The sequence below is a fragment of the Pituophis catenifer genome, unplaced genomic scaffold (assembly GCF_029215685.1).
Source record: "Pituophis catenifer annectens isolate HBS135680 unplaced genomic scaffold, rPitCat1.0.hap2 SCAF_1, whole genome shotgun sequence".
Lineage (NCBI taxonomy): Eukaryota > Metazoa > Chordata > Lepidosauria > Squamata > Colubridae > Pituophis > Pituophis catenifer.
The window spans coordinates 19,502,126-19,526,801 of record NW_027256881.1 but is presented as its reverse complement, the minus strand read 5'-3'; the positions used below and the strand labels follow the sequence as shown (position 1 = coordinate 19,526,801).

At 42.0% G+C, this 24,676-nt stretch overlaps 1 protein-coding gene across 1 annotated transcript in view; it reads left to right on the top strand.

The window, feature by feature from the left end:
- The window catches only part of RNF43 (ring finger protein 43), a 44,705-nt gene that overhangs the window by 5,653 nt on the left and 14,376 nt on the right, over nt 1–24,676 (top strand). Inside the window, exons 2-3 of the mRNA XM_070946321.1 lie at nt 12,407–12,529; nt 21,257–21,331. Coding sequence (XP_070802422.1) covers nt 12,407–12,529; nt 21,257–21,331 — 198 coding nt within the window. The remainder of the gene's footprint in view (nt 1–12,406; nt 12,530–21,256; nt 21,332–24,676) is intronic.

The window sequence follows — 24,676 nt, the reverse complement described above, 5'->3', positions numbered from 1 at the left end:
GAATGTTAACTGATGTTAAACAACATCAGGGAGAGACTACCTTACATTGTAAGGTAGTAATTACAGAGTAATTACAGAGCCCCCCAACATCACTTAAAATATTTTTGGGAGTCTCAGGTAGAAGTTGCAGTGGACGCACCCAGACACTCCAGTATGGTTGTAAGCCACAGTTCTTTGAACAGAGCAATAAAGTAGATCCATTTCCTGAAGTCTAAATCTAGACTGGAAAGGGTCTGCAAATTATTATTTTCATTTAAAATTGGTTTCTTTCTATTCATCCATCTGTCTTGCCCACGAATGGTTAGCCACGTTTCTTTCAACACGTGGTATAAATATTCATAGGGTTGAGCACCATTGTCTCATTCTCCCAATCCAGAGCTCTTTGTTTTGATGGTGATAACCCTTAATTAGCACATCCCTGATTTATTAGTTGCCATAAATTGAATTGATGATGAAGGTAAATCCTACTGTATGTCTCTAGTGAGGATTTACACTAGAGCCCCTCTAGACTAGAGCGATGAGACACCATGGTTTTCGTATTTGCTATAACTAATAATCTAAAGACATGGCAATTAATGCAATGGCATATGCACTATGGTGCAGTGGGGCATTTTCACAATACTAGGACTATTCAGATACTAAGAATTTGGAAGTTTTAAATGAGGTACATACATTTCATTAGAAGTTCTAGTTGTTGCTTTCTGTCATGGATTCTAAGACTCGTTAGATGCAGGAATACATAACAACTGTCATCTTCCAAACGAAAAGAAGTAACTCCTTTTAAAATACAAATTATGGTATCCAGTTAGCTTATGAAGCTGCCAAATCTCAATTCTTGTTATGATGATCCATTAGAGACATATCTCCAAAGTCTTAGATCCAGTGGATTGTTCTTCCCATCAACCTATTTTTTATATATTTTATATTAATCGTCTTTATGACCCTTGTTTCATTTCCTTCCTTCACTACTTCCTCACTGTTTCTAACAAACAGCAAACATATTTCCATATTGGAAACTGCCTTAAATATTCCTATATAAAAACGTTCTACTGGGCACTACAAATTGCTATATTACACCACTGACTCATTAAAAAGGCAGGCTAAGAAAACTGCTATGCTGAGATAAAGTTGACATGTGTCATGTGTAAGATAGATGTCATAGTGCCAAGATGAAGAGCCTATGTAGATCTGGCCCAGATTTTGTATTACAGGTGTGCATGTTTTAAATTAATATAAAGAGAAATGTTCATGACACGTATGGCCATCAAAGAGGGCATTTTCTACCTTAGACTTTAGTTTAAAGAAAGGCAAGCTCTTCATATCAAAAGCTGAACTTCTAAGGAAACCAATTTGTAGGTTTTTTTTTAAAAAAAAATTACTGCCATATATTTTCTATTATTAAAAAAAGTATCTAATGTTACAATGGTAGCGGGATCTCACATATAATTTGATATTTGTTGTCTGTGCAATTTCAGTTGAATTTAATATCCTTTGACTGTCCTGGATCCAGTAAGGGTCATAAACTTTTTAATGGGTATCTTTAACTTCCCTTGTCCATTGACTGCATTTCCTTAGTGCTGATATGTGTAATGATTAACCAATAAGTGGGCTTTTGGGCACAAAGTACAATTGATTTGTGGAGCCCTTTGAAATGGATGCTGTGAAGACTGACCCTCCATTCTTATGCTGAGACACAGATCTAGATCTGATGTTACATCAAAAGGGTTAACACAGTACAGCTTCAAAAAGCTGCTTTAGCTATACAAACACTGTACAATAGGCGTAGATTGACCAGTGAAATTTATAAGGGAACACAAGAATTCCTCTCTTCCTCCAAGCTTAAATGTATTAAATTCTGAACTAGCCTCCCCAAAATTTGAATTGTGAGATTGAAAAGTTTTATTATATAGCAGATATTTTGCAATAGAAAAGGTGAAAAGGCAAAATAGAAAGGCAGGCTACAGCAAATGTTGATTGCGTAGTATTCTGTTTAAAATTTGACAAGACAAAACTGTACAGAATCCTACCTTGGAAAAGGTCTTACTGGGAGAAAAATCAGGTGAGATGTTTTTGAGAAGCATCCCCACCTTGACTACAACTCCTCAAATCCTTAGCCATATGGGTTGTCTGAGGAACACTGGATTGGGGAATGCTGATCTAGGATGAGCAGCAAGTGTTAAAAGGACAGCATCACTGCTGCTGCTTCTGAATAAACATGAATAGACATGCACTAATATTCCTCACATTTTTCTTCTCCCCCTAACAATTATTTCTTTAAACACCAGCACAGGGGCTCTAAGTTAGATTTCGATGTTCTTTTGAAGTACTTAAGGGTGCTTCTAAACTAGGTATATATTTGGAATCACAAGATCACTCAGACGCAGAAAACAGTTACCATTTTAGACAGCTGGGGAATATAAATTGAAATCTCTAGATCCACATTTTTTTTTGAGAGGAAGCCCCACTGAGTCTAACAAAAACTCTGCTCCCTTGAAATGTTGGGTTTTAGGGCTGCACTCTGGAGCAGAAAAAAATATGGAGAAAACATAGTGGCATGATACTATAGAGCACCCACCTGAATAAGCATAAACAAAGAGGGAGGACTGGAGCCTTCTTATTTCAATCTAGTAATCTCACCAGGTTTCTCTAGTTGATCATTAAATACACATGTAGGCTGATCCTTCAAGGATCTACATATGTTCAGATACTATGGTTGTAGAGTCTCTAAAATGTTCCATTCTGAAGAATTAGAACAATTGCATATACAATACCACCACTGGAGAATGGTAGGATCATTTATGGTTGTACCAGTGGGATTTTTCTGAGTTTCTAGTATGTTGCATAAACCAATGGCATCTGCTTATGCTCAGGCAAATATTAACTATTAATTATTTTCCCCAACCTGATTCTCACTAAATGTGTCTAATTCCCATAATTCTCATCAGCACCAAGTACAGTACATTTAAAGGTCCAAGATAAAAGAGGGCTAGATTAAATTAAAGACCAGGATCTTTTGTAGATTTTATGAATAGCTGCAAACTCATATTTTTCACGGGTCAAATACAGAGCTGGAAATTGAGTGGCCACAAATATCTACAACTTCCAATTCTTTTGAGGAACAACCCCAAAATATAAAAGTATGAAACAATGCTAATACCATATTGCAAAGAAAAAGCTTATCAGATCCTGGCTCTGTTCATGATGAGATGAAGTTCCTCTGGCTCTGCTCGCTCTCTCCAAGCACTGAATTTTAATCTTGACTTTCAAAACACTGATTAGCCTAAGAACACTTACTGGAAAGATGTGCACAATATAGCTTCATACATTTATAGCTAGCTGTCCCTTCCAATTAAAAAATGGCACTCAGGCAACTGGTTGTAAAAAAAATAGCTCTTTTTAGGTCTTACGGAGGCATCTGACTTTGGAACAGGCCTCATGAGCTACTACCAGTATCTTACACTATATTTGTCTTTAAGGACTGGGACAGAAATGTCTTCAACTCACATAAATGAGCATATATATGTAAGAGACCATAGCAGATGATTAACTATTTTTCTTGCTCGAAAGTATTTTTGTGGGAGACTGAAGCCACTATGGCTTTAAGTCCCACAATTGTTACATATTGACAATGAGTGCTGGCTGGTACATATTCTCCTGCAACCTGAGTTATCACCTGTAATTGATTGTTGGGATGAGGGTCAGCAGGGAAAAGGGAGAATGGAAAAATGTAAACTTTTTGTGTGGTAACATAGTTTTAAGAATTTCCATTAATATTCCTCACTGGCAGCATTCACACAACCCACTTCACCTGGGTACTAATTAACTAATTTTCTGGATTTGCAAATATAATGATCCATAAGTTAATGCAATGAGCTGTGTTTTTACAAAATGCTGGGCCACAAAAACCCCTAACCAAGGTTAAAACTAATAAAGCTTGTAATGTTTTACAAATGCTGCCCCTGCCAAGTCATTACTTAACCAGGATAAACATGCCGTGTGAACACAGCCATGACCTAAGTTATATCAGTTTCTGATTTTTCAGATATCAGATGTTAAGTACTATGGGCAGATAAGGAAGACCTTTTAGCCCCAGATGGGGCTACAATCTAAAAGAAGCTAATCCTATTCCAGATGTATACCATATCATATCCCCCATCCTCTGTTAATTTGCAATGTCAGGAATAAGTGCACTATCCAGACTGCATGCAGCTTCACTAGCATAGTGTTCCCCCAAATTATACTAGGCTTCTTGGCCTAGTTGCCTATCTATCTGGGTCACTGCATGAGTGCTAGGGTTTCGGCTAGTTAATTCTAGCAACCTACATATAGGTCAGAGAGCAGATATTGCAACTATTAAACAAAAGTATGAGCAGGGCATTTTATCCAGGTTTGTACTCTTAGTTGATAATATTTTTCCTCTGGGTATCCAGAAAACATCTCCTTGTCCTTCAGAGTTACTGGTATTCAACCTTTATTATTCCCAAACCAGCAAGGTCAAAAACTTCTTGGAAACTATGGTACTTGAAGTTCCAGAGATCTAGAGAGAGTTCAGTTGAAGATAGTGTGACCTTTTAGCTTAATCTAAGAATGAAAATATATTAGATTTGGTCCAGTCTCAAGGTTACTAATGGAAGCCTGTGCCTCTCTCTCTGCATTGAGTAAGATTTAGGATTAATGCCATAGAATTCCAGAATGAAGACTGTGATTGACATTGTTATAACAATCTTAGATCACAATCCGTGGCAGAGGTCTGTGATATTTTACGTTGGAATTCTATGTATAGGGGTAAGCTTTCTCACCCTTCTTATAGTAGTAGTAGTAGTAGTAGTAGTAGTAGTAGTAGTAGTAGTAGTCGTATAGCCTTTATTGTCATTGTACATCATATATACAATGAAATTGGTTTAGACTCTCTGGTGCAACCTATAATATTATAGGCTTTTAGAGGACATGTGGTTTATCACTTTGGGAAACAGGTTGCTGAATGGGATCCAACAGGATTCTTCCAACTTTCAGATCATCTTATGTCTCAGCACTTATCACTGCAGAGACCACAACTCCATGCCTTGCCTCTTCCAGGGTGTGTGTTGAGCCCTTTTTCCTTCATCAGAGTTGAGGAGACATTCCAATCCCTCCTTTGCCTATAAAACGATTTCTTTTGTCAGTGGGAAATTTTTGCAGGGTGTGATCACTAAGGCAAAATAAAGAGCTCCTTTGAAGTGCAGGAGAGTTACTTAGCAAGCCCCTGGGGGTGAGAATCAAATTCCTCCCTCTCTTAGCAGGACAGGCCTGCCTGAACAAGCTGGGATGCTGGAGGAGCCAGCAAATGGCTCCTAGTGACACGGGATGCGGGAGATCGAAACCTGCCAACAGCAAGCTCCCAGGCTTTCCAGCAGGAGCACATTAACTCAGCCCAGAGTTCCAAGCTGCACACTTGTTTACAGACCTCCCTGCCCACTCAGCTCCTCTCAGGCTTCCCTGCCTGAGCCGAGGCTCCCCATCTGCCAACGTCTTGCTTAAGTTGCTATGAACACTGGAAGTGCTTTATTTTAAATGGGGATTCTGAACATAAAGGTGGTAGGGAAACACAACAAAAAGAATGTTGCATCAGTTTATGAGCAGTCATAGTTGCTAAGATTTCTAGCACAATTTAGGTAATGTACTGTATCAAAATTCCATTACAATGGTGCTAATTGATCTGGGGCACAATGATTGAATTATGTCTCTCTGGCTGGCTACTCTAATTATTTGCTCTCTACAGCAGATGGGTAGGGCTACAACCCATGGCTTGTTGGGGAACTCTGAAAAATGAAATCCAACCCACCTGAAGGGTAACAGATTAAAAAAAAAGCTGCTGTGCCTGGATGGGGGTGGGGGGGGGAGTGAGCCCTTCAAAGCACATTGGCTTTCTCAAGCCTGCATTTATAGAGGCTGGAGTGCAGCCAAAAGCAGTCTGCCCCTTCAGAAGTAGTGGGAGCAAAGAGCCTTGGGGGAAAATATTACAGCACTCAGCATGACAGTCCTAGTGTACCTCTGCTACTACAACCACAGTTAAAAAAATACCACCTCCTGAAATGATCTATAACAAAATAAGGTCTTTTCAGAAAGACACAGCTACCTGGTTATGTGGTTTGGGAATACAGGTAGTCCTCGACTTACAACCACAATTGAGTTAAAATTTCTATTGCTATGCCAGTTGTTAGGTGAACTTTGCCACATTTTATGACCTTTCTTGCCATGGTTGTTAAGTGAGTCACTGCAGTTGTTTAAGGAAAACGGTTGTTAAGTTAATGTGACTTCCCCATTGACTTTGCTTGCCAGAAGCACACAAAAGGTGATCACATGACCTTGGGATGCTGCAACCGTCACAAACATGAGTCAGTTGCCAAGCATCTGAATTTTTATCACATGACCATGGGGATGCTGCAACGGTTCTAAGTGTGAAAAATGGTCAGTCACATTTTTCAGTGCTGTTGTAACTTTAAACAGACACTAAATGAACTGTTATAAATTGAGGACTATCTATATCTTGAAAAGATCTGGAATGCTAATTGATGCAGGTCATTAATGAACTGGTGATCCAAAACCAAAAAGAGAAAGAGCAACTCTGAGATGATGAACTTTTCTGTTACTACTGAGCAATGACCATAAGTTTCCCATTATGTAACATTTTGAGACGGTTTAATTAGCTTTAAAAAATATAATGCTTCTGGTTTCTTTTACCCCAAAAATGATATATTACATTATGTATTTGATAATGATATATTAGGAATATGTATTTGCTTTATACTGAAGGAAAGACATTCTGTATATGCTCCAAGAATCTCAGTCTTGATTCATACTATCTAGGGCTCAAATTGACAGGCTATGTTCATCAACTAAGCCAACAAGTTCTCTGAAAACATAATACATTGGAGAAAAGTGAGGTGACACCCAAAATACCACAAAACTACTCTCATCTATCTTGAGCTTGGTGGTTTTAATACAAATGTCTTTCAAACTCATTCAGTCTCTGAAATGGAGATAATACTGGCCTGACTGATTGGGTTTTCCCCCAGCCACTAGATCACACTAGTTCTCATAACTCATTAATAATCGTTGAACTTCGTTTTTTATTAAGCTAATTTGGGTCAATGCAGGGGCAAAAGAACTTATCACTTGCATTTGACAGGCTGAGCCAGAGCGGTTGAATTGGTTTTTCCCCGGAACCCATCTAATGGTGGCTTAAAAACCACGGTTTATGACTGAGTGAATTCTCTACATCCAACCAGTTCTGATTTATTTCACAATTATGGCCACTGATAAATTGCCACTTAAGTCAGTACTTGTGCCACAGGTCACTTAAACAGGGGAAAAAAAAGCTCTCAACCATGAGCCATAATTGTTATAAGTTGCCCTATTTAATAAAAGGCACAGCTTGAGAGATACTCTTATGAAAAGCACCCTCAGATAACCAGGGGTGGCAATAATCCCGAAATACTGAGGGGGGGTTTGCATTAACGTGCTGGCCATAGGCGTCTCTCCTGTTGCCCCCTCAGGAAATAGCCCGGCCACAATGAGCGGCCAAGAGACACCCATTCAACTCGACCGTCGCCTGCAGATGCGGGGCCGGCAGTTTAAACACTGCATTTACTTTGCCCAGGGAGCTGAGGTGAGGGGGTGGCTCTTAGGCCCTGTGCCCACCCTGGGGCTTTTTCCGTGTCTACCAAGCCTGACTCTCCCTGTTTTCTTCTCCCTTTGAGTCGCCGCCGCGAGCCAGCCAAATCCCCCTCCCCGCCTCCCCGGGGCCGAGACCGTGATTCTTGTTTGGGCCTCGGGAACAAGAGTGCCAACTAAAGGCTCCGCCTGGAGTGTCGGCAACTCTCTGAGGTGTGTTGGAAGAACTCCAGGCGAGCATCGAAAGGGTTGTTTAATAATATCTGACGGGCGCGGAAGAATTCGGGCAGGCGGCCAAGATACACACGGCCTGTAATAGTTAACTCGATCTGTAAACAGTTCAAACGGCACTGGGGAGGCCACCGGCTCTTACATTAGCGGCCCGCCTTTCATCTCGCCGCGCCACAGGCAGCCTCGCAGGCCCTGTTGGCCGCTCCCGCTGGCTGTGGCGAGAGTTGGAGACGAGGGCCTGCAGGCAAGCCGCAAGGGACACGGGCAGGCCCGGCCAGCCCAGACAAAGGGCCTCGTTGCGAAGGGCTGACCTTCAAACCTACCGCGCTGGAGCGAACTGAGGAGGTTTCCTTTGCTCCGCACGTGGTCGAAATCCACGAGAGCCGCCGCCGGCAGCGCGTCTTTCGTGGCCGCTTTCTCAGCCCTCTTCTGTTCGCCCGGCCCGGCCGGCTCGATTGAGCCTCTGGTTTTCAAGGCCAGCGGGGTGGAACGGGCTTCTCGAGCCTAGCGCCCCCTCGATGGTTGTGTTCACACGACATGCTTTAAAAGGTTAGATACAAACGCACTCTGCTGTGTTTCCGCAGCTCGCTAATCCTGGTTATGCTGCATCCAGGTTTGGTGTGTTGTGGGAGCCCAGAACGTTTGCTCCGTTTGTGGTGCAATCTACTGGGGAAGCACAGAAAATGGATTTTATTCCACATCCAGGCTAAGCACGCTGGATGAATTGGGACAGCGCCTCGATGGAAATTCTGAAAGTTTCAGTCCTAAAACATCTGGAAATTAGGATGGGGAAATCTTCAGTATATGATAGATCGCCCATACTGTATTTCACCAGTCAAGTCAAGGGCAAGCTTGCAATATACTAAGCTGACCAGGTGGAAGACCAGCTATTTGCAGGTCTTCCACCTGGTCAGATTAATTTCCCCTTCTCCACTAGATATGTTCTGTTCCAGTCTCCAGTTATGGAGAAATCACACATGCTTTTCCACGGAATTTCTGTCCTTCCCTTTCTGCTTTCCTGTCTTCTGATAGCTTTCTATTGCGGTCACTTATTAAAAAAACAAAACAAAACCCTAACCTTCTACCCTGCCTTCCAGTAATGTACAAATCAGGAGGGTGTTTGTTTTTCTCATTAAATATAGGCTACAAAGTCTCATTGTCCCACAGTAGGTTATTAGGAGTTCAAAATACACCTTGGCAACAGTGAGGGCACAAAAACGGAGGTCTCTGTGGCATATAGTTCCCTAGTTCCCTGATAATAACCTTGTACATCAGCAATGGATGTGCAATTAGGGCAGGATTCTGGATTAGTAATCTAGGGTCTGCTTAGTTAAATCAGATTATTAAATTCAGAATCTAATTTTATCTATAGTGTATGCCATGGCATCGGTACTGAGAGAAAAGAGGCATTTCCCTCTGCGTTCTGAGAGTTAATGTCCACATGTGTGTTGTATATTAAAATAACTGCAAGCAAAAGATAAAAGAATCTATAGCCTTCCAGATTTTTCTGAATTACTAGTAGCCTAACCTGCATTGTAGATGGTGAAGAATTCTAGTTGTAATTCAACAGCATCTGCAGGACCATAGGTCCCTCAACTCTAAAGAGCCACAGTCTCTCTAAAAATTTGAATAGAATTGAATAGAATTACATGCGCAGTGATGAAGATTTCTGGAAATGCAGCAGCAAAGAGGTTGCAATTTTTGGTTTATTAAGGCTAGTGAACCATACCATGATGGCTAGGAGATGAAGAACCATATCTTTGAGATGCAGCACTCCTTCCTTTGATCCATCAGATATATTGTTGGCCCCACACAGAGAAGCTGCTGTGTAAAACAGGCGTGCCAGCTTTCTTTTAACCAGTGTGTATAAGGGGGGGGGGGAGAGAGATGCTATCAGTCTTTCAATGAAATTCTCCCTTGATCCTTTGCCAAAGCTGGCAGCAGGTGTGAGCTCACCTTTGGTCTATCAGACAACAGATGCAACAGCGCAGATGGCCATTCTTTCCTCAGAAGAACAGGCATTACATTAGCCATAAACTCTTCCCCTGACCAGCTGAATAAGGGTTGACGCCAGTTGACAGAACAACCAACTCCAGTAGATGACCATTTTTTGTTGTTTAATTGCCCCTTATCATCCAATTGCAAAAGTTTTCTTAAAGTAATTTCACTTTACTTGAAGTTGACTGATCAATTACTTTTATTTTTATTTTTTAAACTCAGTTTTGTGATTGGAACATTCTACTCCCATTCCCATCCCAGCCATTAGACAGGGCTATTTTTATGTAGCCCATACCCTTTGGAAGCAACCAAATGGTATTGGAGATAGAGCAACTTCCCAATAACATACTCTCTCTTTCTCTCTCTGGCCAGATTCTAAGCAATTCCTCCATTTGATGTCCACAATGGTAACAGCCCACAATGGCCCTGTGGAGAAACTTGCCAGTTCATAACAATCTGAGTACAAGTGAAATAGCTACCATACTTCAAAAAGCTTTGTAGAACTGAAAACAGGACCAAAAAGGTGGAAAAGGGTGTATCCTTATACTGTATGCTTCCTAAATTAATCTGACCAGCCACTGAATGACTTGGAATGCTGGTGAACATTGCTTTGATTCAGCAAGGCTCTCTATGTTTTTTATGGAACAGTCTTCCATTAAAATTCCAAAAGGAAATTCTTGTGAATGAAAGTAAATTATTTTTCTTACACTTATATACATGTATGTTGTATTTATAAGTGTTGGTGTGATTCAAGATCGCATGAGCAAAGCTTCAGGGCATTTTGAATTCAAAGGTAACACCTCTCTGTGTTTATGGAGCAATTGTAATCTTGCAAGAATAATCCTTCTCCTTGCTGCCAGCTTTCTATTCTAAACAGGAATGGTTCCTTCTTTCAGTCCTGTTTGTTTTCCTTAGAATTCTTGACAAATTAATTATGAAGGTATCTTTAAAAGTGGGACTTGCTAAATGAAAGCTAAGATTTAAACCAAGACAAATGATCTAGATCAGAGGTCTTAAACTTGGCAGCTTTAAGACTTGTGGACTTCAACTCCCAAAATTCTCCAGCCAGAATTCTGGGAGTTGAAGTCCACAAGTCTTAAAGCTGCCAAGTTTGAAGACCTCTGATCTAGAGACAGTGTCTTTGCAAGTGATTAATTCATATCCAATTTTAGCCAGGATCTTTGCTAGATAATCTTTAACTGGGCTAAGAAGCAAGCTAACTAGTGATGCAATGAAAGAAGAAAAGTCCCATGCATTCCTGGAAACCTACTATATTAACAAATAATGCAGCAACATTTGTGTAGTGGTGGCAGCTACTAAAAGATCTTCAAGGGTGACTGTAGGTAGAGCACAGGGTATCTATTTTTTTTTAACCTCTTGATCAAATACCTGACTGTGCTCTGCAGAGCACCTTGTAATCTATGCTCAATGGGTGTACTGAGTCAACAGATCCTCAGAATTCCCAACAAACATGATAACTGAGCTGTAATGCAAGCTTATCTGGATAGATTGTGAATTATGATAGATTATGAGTTAGGTCATCCAGAAGTTATTTTAACATTTTTTCTTAAGCTTGTGTCTAAGAAATGGAAGAATGGCTAAGCTCAATGATAATGAAAAAGTGCAAACGTTTGTCTGAAACAGACAAATGTTTACTGTAGCACTTTACCCTGTATCTGAGTTGCACATCAAGTGTTGATCTACAGTCCTTCCTCAATAATACAGTGTCCATCTTCTGTATTACAATATAAACCAATTACATTATATCACCATCATTATATTATACCAGCATTATATTACAATACAAAAAAAAGATGTTGGGACTGGAAAGCGTGTAGAGAAGAGCAACAAAAATGATAAAGGGTTTGGAGGCTAAATTGTACGGCAAACCGCTGAGGGAGCTAGGAATGTCTAGCCAATTGAAGAGAAGGATTAAGGGGACATGATAGCCGTCTTCCAGTACTTGAGGGGCTGTCACAAAGAAGAGAGGATTGACTTATTCTCTAGGACAGTGGTCCCCAACCTTTTTATCGCCGCGGCCCGCTGAGCGCACGCAGGGGTGGGGGCACGGCCCAGGAGCTTTTGCGCACGGCCCATTGCGCACGGCCCAGGAGCCTTTGCGCTGCAGTGTTCATGTCCCCCGGCCGCTGCGCGGCCCGGTGCCAGGTACTCCACGGCCCGGCACCGGTCCGTGGACCGGGGGTTGGGGACCACTGCTCTAGGACACCAGAGGGCAAGACAAGAAGCAATAGGTGGAAGCTTATCAAAGGATTCAATCTAGAAGAAAGGGGGAATTTTCTGACAGTGAGAGCAATTAATCAATAGCTTGCCTCCGGGGTTGTGGGTACTCAGTCACTGGAGGTTTTCAAGAACAGACTGGACAATCATTTGATTGGGATGGTATAAGGCTCCTGCTTTGAGCAGAGATTGGACTAGAAGACCTCTGAGGTCCCTTCCGGCCCTATGATTCCATAATCGTCCTATGATGTATCAGTAGTAACTTTCCCTTCTTTTCTCTTCACAGTTCCACCCCCTCTCTTTGTGTAATACCAGCGAGGATGAACATACTGTTCCAGGATTTGTCTCCATTGTCAAATTGGAAAGGCCTGAGCGGGATCTCCGGCCATGCCTGTCATTGGCCAATAAGGTATATGTGCTGAGAACAGACTTAATAAACTCCCTCAGAAAGCTTTTTGATCAGCTCCTTGGTTGATTAGATTGCAAATTAAGCTCCTGAGTATCTTTATATTCAAAGTAGGTAAGGCCCAAACTAAATGGGCAACGCTACAGTCTCTCATACACTCTAGTTTCTCTTCCTTACACTCTTTTCCATTGAGAAAGATGAAACTTGAACAAGACTTTTCAGAAGTAATTTGAAATGATTCCAGATCATTTCAATTGAGCTGGTATTGCTGGGCCTCGTCTTTCCATTAACAAAGATACTAGGGGAGGAGAGCCTTTGGGAACTGGTATTTAAAGGTTCCATACACACAGTAAATGTGTGCATGTGTCAGATTTCCATGTGTCTGTCTGGCTTTCTGTCACCTACTTGCCTATCCATCCATCAATTCATCTGCCAGAAATGCATTTCCCTTATTTTAACTTAATGTAAAGAGAGGCAGTTTGGTATAGAGGTTAAAGCATCAGGCTAGAAACCAGGAGATTATGAGTTCTAGTCTTGCCTGGGCACGAAGCCAGCTGGGTAATCTTGGGCTAGTCTCTTTCTCTTAACTCTAGAAAGGAGGCAGTGGAAAACCACTTCTGAAAAACCTTGCCACGAAAAACCTTGCAATTTGCAGGGATTTTTCCTGACAGTTTCCCAAAAACGACATAATTGAACAAATTAAAAAAAAACCCATGTTATTGTTAAATTTGGTTGTGGAAATGTGATTTTATCTCAGTTGTTGCTTCCCCAAAATACTCAGCATGATACAAGAGAATATTGGATTTCCTAAAGGAGGGAAGGAATACTGATTAGCCTGTGTCTTGAACTCAGCTTACAACTGCTGCCTGACTTCGATGGAACAAATGGAACTTTTTGCTAGTCACCCCTGTTAACCATGATTTCATCTACAATAATGAAATCATTGAACCTGGTGAGCCTGGTGGCTCAGCAGACTAAAAGCATTGTGATTAACACCAGCTGTCTGCAATTACTGTAAGTTCGAATCTCACCAGGCTCAAGGTTGATTCAGCCTTCCATCCTTTCTAAGGTAGGTTAAATGAGGACCCAGTTTGTGGGGGCAATAAGCTGACTTTGTATAAGTATACAAAAGTATGAAGGCTATTGCTTAACGCCTTGTAAGCCGCCCTGAGTCTCCGGAGAAGGGCGGCATATAAATCAAATTAAAAAAAAATAAAATTCTACTATATTCTTTAGACTCCAAGTTCAGGAGATGAGCAAATTTGCACAGTGCTCCTTGCTTTGAAAATGAGAGCTACGTTTCCTTTAGCGAATTCATCTCTCAGATCAAAGAATCTTGAAAAGCTTTGTAGAATCTGAGGCGCTATAAGGCCCATGTTTGTTGGATCAGTGTAATTTTTAAAAGACGGGGGCCACTGCTGAACATTAAGGTTTGTATTATTTTACGAATGATTTGGATGAAATTCATTTAGGAATCCATCTCAAATGTACATGCACACACATGTGCAAACCACAGATGAAATGCTGGAAAGGTTTAAAGAAAGTGTAACCAGTCTCCCAGTTTGAGAGCACCTTTACAGCAAAACTTAAACTCTCTCAGTTCCCAACCTCCCAGGGCAATCCTGGAGCCTGAGATCTGCAGTGCCTTTGATCTTACAGCTGAGAAGTTGTGCTGCTAACCTCTGACCTCCCTGTTCAAGGCAGGCTTGGCAATTGCGAAGCTAGCCTGCTGGAGCAATTCTGGCGGATACCTGCTCACACACGCTTTCCAAGGACGCTGAGATCAAAGGCAGCTGCTGAGAGTGTTCCAGCCTCTGCACTTTGCTCATCAGACTTCCTCTTTTCCTTCCTTCCAAAAATAGGCAGGTGTTAACCATTTCCATGCCAGAATTGTCCACAGCTGTGATTCTTCAGTGCTAGAGGTGCTAGGGACTGTATAGAAATAGCTAGTGGCAAGTCCTCCCCCCTCAACAACTCAAAGGGACTCATAGTTTACTCCAGTGTTTCTCAGTTTTGCAACTTTTAAGAGACAGGGACTCCAACTCCTAGAATTCCCTAGCCATCAGGATTTCTGGGAGTTGAAGTCCATGCCTCTTAGAATTGCCAAGGATGAGGAATACTGATCTACTCCAAAGGCCTGAGTGTGTCCTTCCAATCCCAGGGTCTCAAGCACTTGGAAAGGACACTTTTAATTTTCCTGCTTAGTTGGAGAGATCCTAACCGAGCAGTACTAGGCTAAATGGATATTTGATCTCATCCAGGAGGAGGTTTTTGTTTCTTACCCATAAGAATTATCAATGGAGACTCTATCTTCAGAGGCAACATACTCCAGAGCAGGGCTGAGGAATTCTGGGAGTTGAAGACACAAGTCTTAAAGTTGCCAAGGTTGGAGACCCCTGCTCCAAAGTATCAGATTCTGAGGGAAAGACTCTTGCTAGGGATGTGGGGGTGTTGGGGGGCTGAACTTGAACTTGCCCTTTGAGTAGTGTGCTAGTGCTTGTGCTCCAAAACAAGGACTAGTATAGCAATGGCATTGAAGTTAATTTAAATATATCTTAATTAGAATTAATTAGATTTCATACTATACATTTAGGGTTAGCATTGCATGCTTCAAAAATAATTTGGCAGAAGTTTTTTCAGATCTTGTGCAAGGGCAGCTTTTCTCTGCTCTTCATTAAAGCTCACATGTTTCTTTTCAAGGCCTGAGCCTGGAATAAAATGTGACTGCTTTGAGAGTTTCATTAAACGTACGTTGCTTTAATGATTTGACTCCTTAAAACATCAGCATCTTTCAGAAAACCTGAAGAAAATTACATATGCTTTAATGAGTAGCAGAAAGGTGCTGTGTTCATGTGAGGTGTGAATCTCTTCCTCTGAATCATTTTTAAAGCATACGCAGCTCAAATATTTATCATATAGTTTAATGATAGATTTTGGAAGAACAGCATACAAAGCCTTAGATTTTAGAAGGTTATATGTAGTCTGGGTATCATAAAGTTCTGATGAAATGTTCAGATCAATTCTAGGAACTTGTTCTAAGCTTTCTTAAATTGCATGAACAATAGATCAGTTGCAGATCTAATAGTACAGCTACTCCTCAACTTACAACAGTTGATTTAGTGACCAAAGTGACTTATGACCATTTTTCACACTTATGACTGTTGCAGCAGCCCCAAGGTGTCACTTGATCCAAATTCAGACACTTGGCAACTGACTGATATTGATGATGGTTGCAGCGCTCTGGGGTCATGTGGTCACATTTTGTGACCTTCTGACAAGCAAAATCAACGAGGAAGCCAGATTCACTTAAGAACCATGTTACTAACTTAACAACTGCAGTGATTTACTTAACAACAGTGGCAAGAAAGATCATAAAATGGAGCATAGTTCACTTAACTGTTTCGCTTAGCAACATAAATTTTGGGCTCAATTATTGTTGTAAGTCAAGGACTACCTGTATAGTGGCCTGTTTAAATCATCATGTATATTACAGAGGTCAGCATATAAACAAGCCAAGAAATGGATTGCAGTTGCAGATAAGACTGTAGCCGAGGGCCTTTACTTTTGCTCTTGGCATTTGCAAGCAGGGGTGAAATGCTCCTGGTTCGGACCGGATCGTCCGATCCGGTAGCGATGGAGGCAGGTGGTTCGGAGAACTGGTAGTAAAAATACCTGCCCCCCCCATACCCAGCTGAGCTGCGCAATCATCAGAGGCTTTTTTTATTTATTTTTAAAAGCATTTTTTCTACAACCTCTTCGGCCGAAAAAATGCTTTTAAAAGTAAAAAAAAAAAAGCCTCTGATGATTGCGCGGCTCAGCTGGGATTGTCAGAGGCTTTTAAAAGCATTTTTTCTACAACCTCTTCTGCCAAAGAGTTTATAGAAAAAATGCTTTTAAAAGGCTCTGACGATCCCAGCTGAGTTGCCTGATTGTCAGAGGCTTTTAAAAGCATTTTTTTACAACCTCTTCCGCCAAAGAGGTTGTAGAAAAAATGGTTTTAAAAGTAAAAAAAAAAAAGTTGGCCATGCCCACTCAGTCACATTACCCCCCCTACCAAGCCACGCCCAGAGAACTGGTAGTAACAAATTTTACATTTCACCACTGTTTGCAAGTAACATACAAATGTCACCAGAAGATCTACGATGTTCAGTCTCTATTTTCCTAAATTTTGGGGACTGGATTTATTAAAATAGCAATGAGCTTATTGAATTCTTAATGCACCTTTCTGATGATTTCCTATTTTTGCCAAGCAAAAGTTGCTCTCCTGTGATTTGGTGGTTGACCATTGCATAATGGTCTTGTAGAATTTGGGACCACAGAGGAGGGTTGGGGACATTTGTGTCCCAAAGGTTACTCACTTCCTAATGTAATGTAAGGAACCAGATGGTCGCAAAGATCAAGGGCAGCAGAGACTGTTTTGCTACCCCAATTGTCAAGTGACCAATCTCTGGATTCTGAGCAACATTGCAAGGGATTTTGGAGACATGATTTTGGATACCGCACAGCTTTTATACCAACTTGAAAAATGACACCTTCCAAAGGAACAGGTTGCAAAATCATCAAAGGTACATTTTTCTGGCATTGCATCAATCCTGATAGCCAGTCAGTTTCTGAGAATAGAGTGAGGAAGGAGGGAAAGATATTGGCAATCTTGACTCCAGCGGACATGTAAGAAGTTGGTCTTGCAAGGCTTATGTATAATTATAAATGAGAGTGGGTGGGATGGATTTACAGAAAAGGGAAGGAAGAAATAAAAAGAGCCAAGAAGTCACTATTGGCTTAGCTTGGCTAAGAAGAGGCCCACTCTGCCAGCATTTCTTGACAAAAAGGCTGAAGGCTCCTATGCTTTGGCCTTACTGCCCAAACCCACCCTTGCCATCATCAGAGCAGTGTTAAACTTCTCTGTCTGAGTACTAGGGGGAAAAGAAAAAGGAGAATCATTGTATGTCCTTTAGGGCAGGGGTCTCCAACCTTGGCAACTTTAAGCCTGGCGGACTTCAACTCCCAGCAAAGTTGGCTGGAGAATTCTGGGAGTTGAAGTCCGCCAGGCTTAAAGTTGCCAAGGTTGGAGACCCCTGCTTTAGGGAAGAGGTTCCCTGTTTAGACCATCCAGTTGACTTAAATACTGGTAGTCCTCGACTTACAACAGTTCCTTTAGTGACTGTTCAAAGTTACAACGGCTCTGAAAAAAGTGACATGACCATTTTTCACAGTTACGACCTTTGCAGCATCCCCGTGTTCCTATGATCAAAATTCAGATACTTGGCGGTTGGTTCGTACTTAATGATCGTTGCTGTGTCTCGAGGTCGTGTGATCACTTTTTGCAACCTTTTGACGAGCAAAGTCAATGGGGAAGCCAGATTCACTTAACAGCCGGGTTAAGTAACTTAACAACTGCAGTGATTCACTTAGCAACTGTGGCAGGAACGGTCGTGAAATGGGGCAAAACTCACTTAACAATTGTCTCACTTAATTGCGGGCTTAAATTGTGGTTGTACATCAAGGACTACCTGTAGGGAGGCGCTCTTAATGCACTTGGAGAGTGGGCCAGTCCCCTTTATATTCTGATCATACATGAACCGTGCCTGCTTCATTTAAGTCTTTGGCCATAAACAGAGTGCCCTGATCATGGTATTGCTTTCCCCATGGATATGCTAATTGTAGAACATGCTAGGGCTCAGCCTTCGATCTTAAGAGTGATAAGGAAACCGGAGTGCTTTCAAGTGTCTGCCTGTGTCCTTTGCTCACCTCTAACTATCAGATCTTAAAGGACAGCTTAGGTCTTCTGGGGGACTTAATTCCCAAATTCCTGTTTCAGGGAGAGGCTGAGCCTGGCAGTGCCCACTGCCCCTTTGTTTGCCTTTTTCATGTGCCTGCCTGAAGGCTGCCCGCACCAAAGCTCAAAGCTCAGAACTGGCGAAAAGCCCCTGCTGAATGGCTCATACAGCCCCAGGCTTTGGTGAGGCAGGGCTGCGGTTCACATCCTAGGCTTTGAAGCAGAGCCAGCGGGTGGCTTTGGGGCCTGCTGGGCCTGGCAGGGATCCAGTGCCAATAGGATGTGGGGGAGGGAAGCAGGTGAGCCAGCTAGCTAGGGCGGAAGGGGTGGGGAAGGGAATTTAAGGTAGACCAGGGAGAAGTGGGAGCAGGCGTGTGCGTTATACGGTGCTTGGGTGGCAGGGCTGTTTTCAGTGTGGGGCAGGAACAGAGGAGAGCTTTGTTCCTCCAAGTAGGGCAGGGCTGGGCTGGGCTGGAGAGGAGGGGAATGGAAAGTCAAAGTCCTGGATGGCTCCTGAGAAGCAAGATCACACCTTGCTGACCCAGAGCGGGCTGCGGCATTGTCCTCTTTGGAGCTGAAACCAGGAGTCCACATCCATGTGCATATGAAGGTTACACACACACACACACACACACACACACACACCACAAATTACTTTTTTGATCACTTTTGAATTTGGATGCAATTCTCGGCTTTGCAACAGACGAAAGGCTGGAGAGGAGCTATCCTTTCAGCGCCATAGGCCTTTCCTCCAGTTCTGGTTTAAGAAAGTCTTTAACCGGGAGATGCCAAGGATTGAACCAAAAAGCAGGTCTCAGTGTGCCAGTGTTGTGGCCCATCCCTAGTCCTAATTATAGTCTGGACCTACTCTGAAAGCAGGCTGACTCATTTTAACATTTGCATCTCATGATATTGCTCCACTGCTCACGACCACTGATTTATGTGGTTTCTATAGTTTAATATATTGGTACGTTTCTATTTTTAAGCTGAATAAAAGCTGTTTTAAAGTTGTACGCTGCTTAGAAAAACATTGTATGACATTGCTGATAGAGGCCTGGGGTTTTTTTTGGTTTTTTTTTTGGAGGTAGCGGATCACTCCTCCTTCAAGCAGAGAGCATTGACCAAGGATTCAGATCAGAGTGCGCAGTGCTAGTCTAGTTCCATTATGAGTTGTCCGTGAGCATGGCAGAGGGGGCAGTGCATTGCTTTGGCCCATAGGGGGCACAACCTACTGGGAACATCTTCGGGGCTCAGGGAGGAAGATTGCTGCTTTCAAATGTTCCAAATATCTGAACAAATGGGCTGGGCTGGCAATAAAATTTACGGATCCCAAGACATTTAGAACTCCCCAGTTTCATTGCGACTCGGTACAGGTAGTCCTCAACTTACAACAGTTCATTTAGTGACTGTACAAAGTCACTGAAAAAGGTGATTTGTGACCATTTTTCACACTTACGACCATTGCATCCATCCCCCATGGTCACGTGATTTATATTCGGATGCTTGACAACTGACTCACATTTATGACGGTTGGTTGCAGTGTTCCAAGGTCATGTGATCGCTTTTTGCAACCTTCTGACAAGCAAAGTCAATGGAGAAGCCAGATTCACTTAACAACCGGGTGACTAACACTAACTCAACTGCAGTGATTCAGTTAACAAATGTGACAAGAAATTTGTAAAATAGGGCAACGCTCCACTTAGGAAATATCTTACTTAGCAACATAAATTTTGGGCTCAATTGTGGTTGTAAGTCAAGGACTACCTGTACTACAAATCACACTCTCCTTTCTGACTATTTCTTCCTTTTCAATTGTGATATTATACAACTCTAAATGTAGGCATCCTCCTTTTCCCAAACTGGGATTGTATTCTGTAAACATATATGTAAATAAATAAATGAATTGTTTAGATGTGAAGAATCAATTTTTTATGAAGTGTGGGTCTCCCGAATTCAGTAGCTTGTTTTCCAATTATGAAAGACACAGGTAACTCAGTACAAACCGGGCCTTCTTTTCCCACAGATGGGGACCACAGAATAAACATGCAATCTAGTAGTGCCAAAGGTGCTTTTTTAAGAGGCAACTGGACTTTCTGGTTTTTCTTTGAAGACATTTCACTTCTCATCCAAGAAGCTTCTTCAGCTCTGACTGGATGGTGGGGAATGGAAGGATTTATACTCCTTGAAGACAGCTGGTCATTTGCATTCTTTTAGAGAGTAGTTAAGGTCACCTGGAGGTTTATCTGTGTCATCAGGGTCACCTGAGTGGTGCAAATGGGTGTGGAGCCTTCTTGGAACTGTTGAAAGGATGGTGTTGTAGACTGGAAATAAATGATGTTCTATCCCTCCCCCTCTGTTGAGAGAGGGCTGTTCAATTTTGACATAGATGGCCTCTTTGACCCCTCTTTCAAACCATCAGTCCTCTCTGTTCAAAATGTGGACTTTGCTGTTTTTAAAAGAATAGCCTTTGTCTTTTAAATGCAGATGGACTGCTGAATCTAATCCTGATGGGTTTGTTCTCCTATGTTGTGCCATGCGTTTATGAAGTGGTTGTTTTGTTTCCCCAATGTACAGATCTGCACATGGCTCACTGCATTGTACTGCATATACCAGGTTGCTCAGTTTGTGTCTGGGTATTATATCCTTGGAGTGGACAAGCTTCTGCCTTAGTGTATTTTGGGGTTTGAAGTGTGCACGTATGTTGTGTTGTCCATCCAGTCAGAGCTGAAGAAGCTTCTTGGATGAGAAGCAAAACGTCTTGAAAGAAAACCCAGAAAGTCCAGTTGCCTCTTGAAAAAGCACCTTTGGGACAACCATGACCTGGATGACTGAGAATCTCCATAGATGTCCAAATCTAATAATTGAGGTGGATAACAAAGAATGGGAGGTGCTATGTGGTCACGATGATGCAGTTATTCACATATATTCTCTTGAACTCTTTCCTCTCTTTGCAGGCAAAACTGGCAGGGGAGAGGGGAGCTCGGGCTGTTCTTTTTGACATTACAGATGACCAGAGTGCTGCTGACCAGGTAAGGAGATTCTGAAGAAAAGGGGAAATGTCCCTTTCATGTTTTAACAGATTTGCTTTTAAAAAGAAGTGAGAGGCCAGCACTTCCTTCTCTCACTCCCCTCTTTTTAAATATTTCTGAATTTTTATTAATTTGCCAGTTAGATGACTTGACAGAAGTAATGTCTTCAGAAGTGCCATCATGAATTGGGACAGTTGATAAGTAGATGGGCAGATAGAAATCCCAGAATATCATTTGAACTGACTCTGCACAGCCTGGTTCTCTTATCTCTTCATCCCTGGTAGCCCTGTTTCCTCAGGCTGTATTCCCCTGTCGTGTTTCCCTCCAGAGAGAATTGTCAGGTCTGTTTCTTTTCATACATGTGAAGTGTGTTGGTCACCAGCATAGAAATGGATACGAGAAAAAGACAACTAAGATTTTGGGGGGAAAGAGCACTGTTAATATTCCCTTATTTTGGCTTTTAGATGACTCCTTTTCCTCCTATGTCAGGTGACTTGTAAAAGCAAATATATTGTAACTGCTCTTTCATGTGATATATAGATTTTCCCATCTGGGCCAGGTAGCCTCATATATCTTAATGTTAGGCCTGCCATTCTGCCATACTGAAACATGGAAAAGTGGAGCTAAGCAATGCTTGGTTTTTTTAATAGTGAAAGTGGATGTGACCCAAATATTCTTTGGAATCCAATTCCATCACTCCAGATCCACAAATATTGTTTCATTTTATTTCACCACTAAAATGGAATACTAGGAAAACAGTATTCAGGGATTTCTTTTGATACCTCTTGATGGTGTAGATTTCAATGTGTCTTCTAATCTCGGAGCTATGACCTAATTGTTGATAGGCAAGGACATTTTGCAATCCTGTTCAAAAAAAAGTAATAGCCTGTATTTACAGTGAAGCTAATCAGATTTAATTATTTATCAGATTTATAAGGTAGCACACAACAATAGTACAGCTTCTGATTGCTTTCTCAGAGTCTCTAAGGACCTATTCTCTGCTTGGAGTAAACCATGACACAAACGTGTTATGGTAATATCTTTTAATTGTCCCCATGACATTGTCTTCATCTCATCCCTGGCCCATGAAAGAGAATGCCTTAAGTCATAGAATCATGGTGTTTAAGGTTGGAAGAGATTTTTGAAATTATCTGGTCCAACTCCTTTCCCTATCTTGTAGTTTTGAAGACCGAATATTTGCACCAGCAAATACAATCTTAAATCCACATATTTTGTAATGATACTTGCTTTTGTTCTTGTCTCCCTTATTCATTCATTCATTCATTCATTCATTCATTCATTCATTCATTCATTCATTTGTCAAACATGTATAAGATAGCAGGTATGAATATGAACATGGACATGAACGAGGGAAATGAATACAAATAAATGGGGACAGTAGGACAGTCAGGGACAGTAGACACGCTGGTGCGCTTATGCACACCCCCTTTATGGACCTCTTAGGAATGGGGTGGGATCCACGGTAGACAGTTTAAGGTTGAAGCTGTGAGGGTTTGAGGATGTAACAATGGAGTCGGGTAGGGCATTCCAAGCGTTGACCACTCATATTCATACTGGGTTAACAAGATAAAAACTTCCACTGTGTGATTACAATAGTCGGTATGGCAAAAAAGCACCCATGCTTTAGAATTAATATGTGCAGGAAAACTGAAAAACAAAGAGCAAGACTGAATACAGATAAGGCAATAAGGGTGGTGAAATGTACTTAATTCTTCATCCTTATTGCGCCTGCAGATTACTAACCAGCGACCCTGTTTTAGGTGATTCAGTCCCTTTTGGGTAAGGTGGAGTTGGGGATCCTTTGCAGGTTCATTGTGAGAATTACATTGAGTATCTGATGGATAAAGTTGCTTGAATCTGCTTGGAGTTGTCCTGCTTTCAGTTGTGCTGCCCAGTTATCTGGCCTGTGAGTTTGATTCAATTACTTCCATAGAAATGGACAGGGACCTTGGAATGCTACCTGTGTGTTAGATCCATGGCCCCTCCTGGCTGGTTAAAGCCTCCTAAGAGGTGACATGTAAATGTGCTCAAGCGATGGTAAATATCTCCTTGACCGAGGCAATGGTTCCACCTGCCTTAAAAGAGGTAGTAGTCTGCTCCTCGTTAAGAGAGCATCACTGTACCCAGCTGTACTGGACAATTTTCATCAAATCTCTAAACATTACAGATGAAAGATTATTTATTTATTTAAAATATTTATATACCGGCAGCTGCCTATCTTCTTACAAACTCTGGCCGACTCCCAATCAAGGTTGTTGAGGAGGTAGTAGAGATACAGTTTCAAATGTCTTTGGAGGAAGTGGATTTAGAAGAACTGGACTCATTGAAGTTGGGTTTCAAGCCAGTGGTAAAATTCATTTTTTTTTTACTACCGGTTCTGTGGATGTGGCTTGGTGGGCATGGTGTAGCTTGATGGGCGTGGCAGGGGAAGGATACTGCAAAATCTCCATTCCTACCCCACTCCAGGGGGAAGGATATTGCAAAATCTCCATTCCCACTCCACTCTGGGGCCAGCCAGAGGTCGGTGGTATTTGCATGTTCTCCGAACTATTCAAAATTTCCGCTACTGGTTCTCCAGAACCTGTCAGAACCTGCTGCATTTCACCCCTGGTTCAAGCTATATATAGCACTGAGGTGGCATTGATTATGTTTGCAGATGGCCTCTGGCAGGCTTGGGATGGGGGTAATGTGTCCATATTGTCCCTTCTTGATCTTTCAGTAGCTTTTGATAACATCGGTTGTGATATCCTGGGAGGTAGGAGACACTGTAACAGTGGTCCCCCAATTCCAGTTGGGGTTGGTAGAAGGGAAAGGTCCAGCCCTAGGCCACCTGCCTTTCAGCTGCCACAGGGCTTGACTTGCTCCCGGGTCCTATTTCATGTCTATATGAAAGCACTGCTTATGGTTTGGCATCGGGTGCAGTTTCATCAGTATGCTGATGCTACTAGGGTTGTACATCTGTGCCTCAGGCTGTCCAAGTGGTGCTGTTGAAACGCTTGCGTTTTCCCAGTGCCTGGAGGCTATGTAGGTCTGGATGGGGAAGAACTAGCTTCATTTCAACCTTGAGAACCCTGAGTGGCTGTGTGTTCTAGAGCTCCCAATACCTGGTAGTTTTTCACTACTAACTCTGAATGGGGTTACATTTCCTCAATCAGAGTTGATTTGTAATTTCGGGGTCTTCATGGTCTCGCAGCTTATACTTAAGGAGCCGATGGCATCTATAGCCAGGAGGGCTTTCACACAAAAAGTTCTTGTGCACCAGTTGCACCCATTCCTGGATTGGAGGCACTTCTTACTGTCATATTAATCATCCTCACACATGGA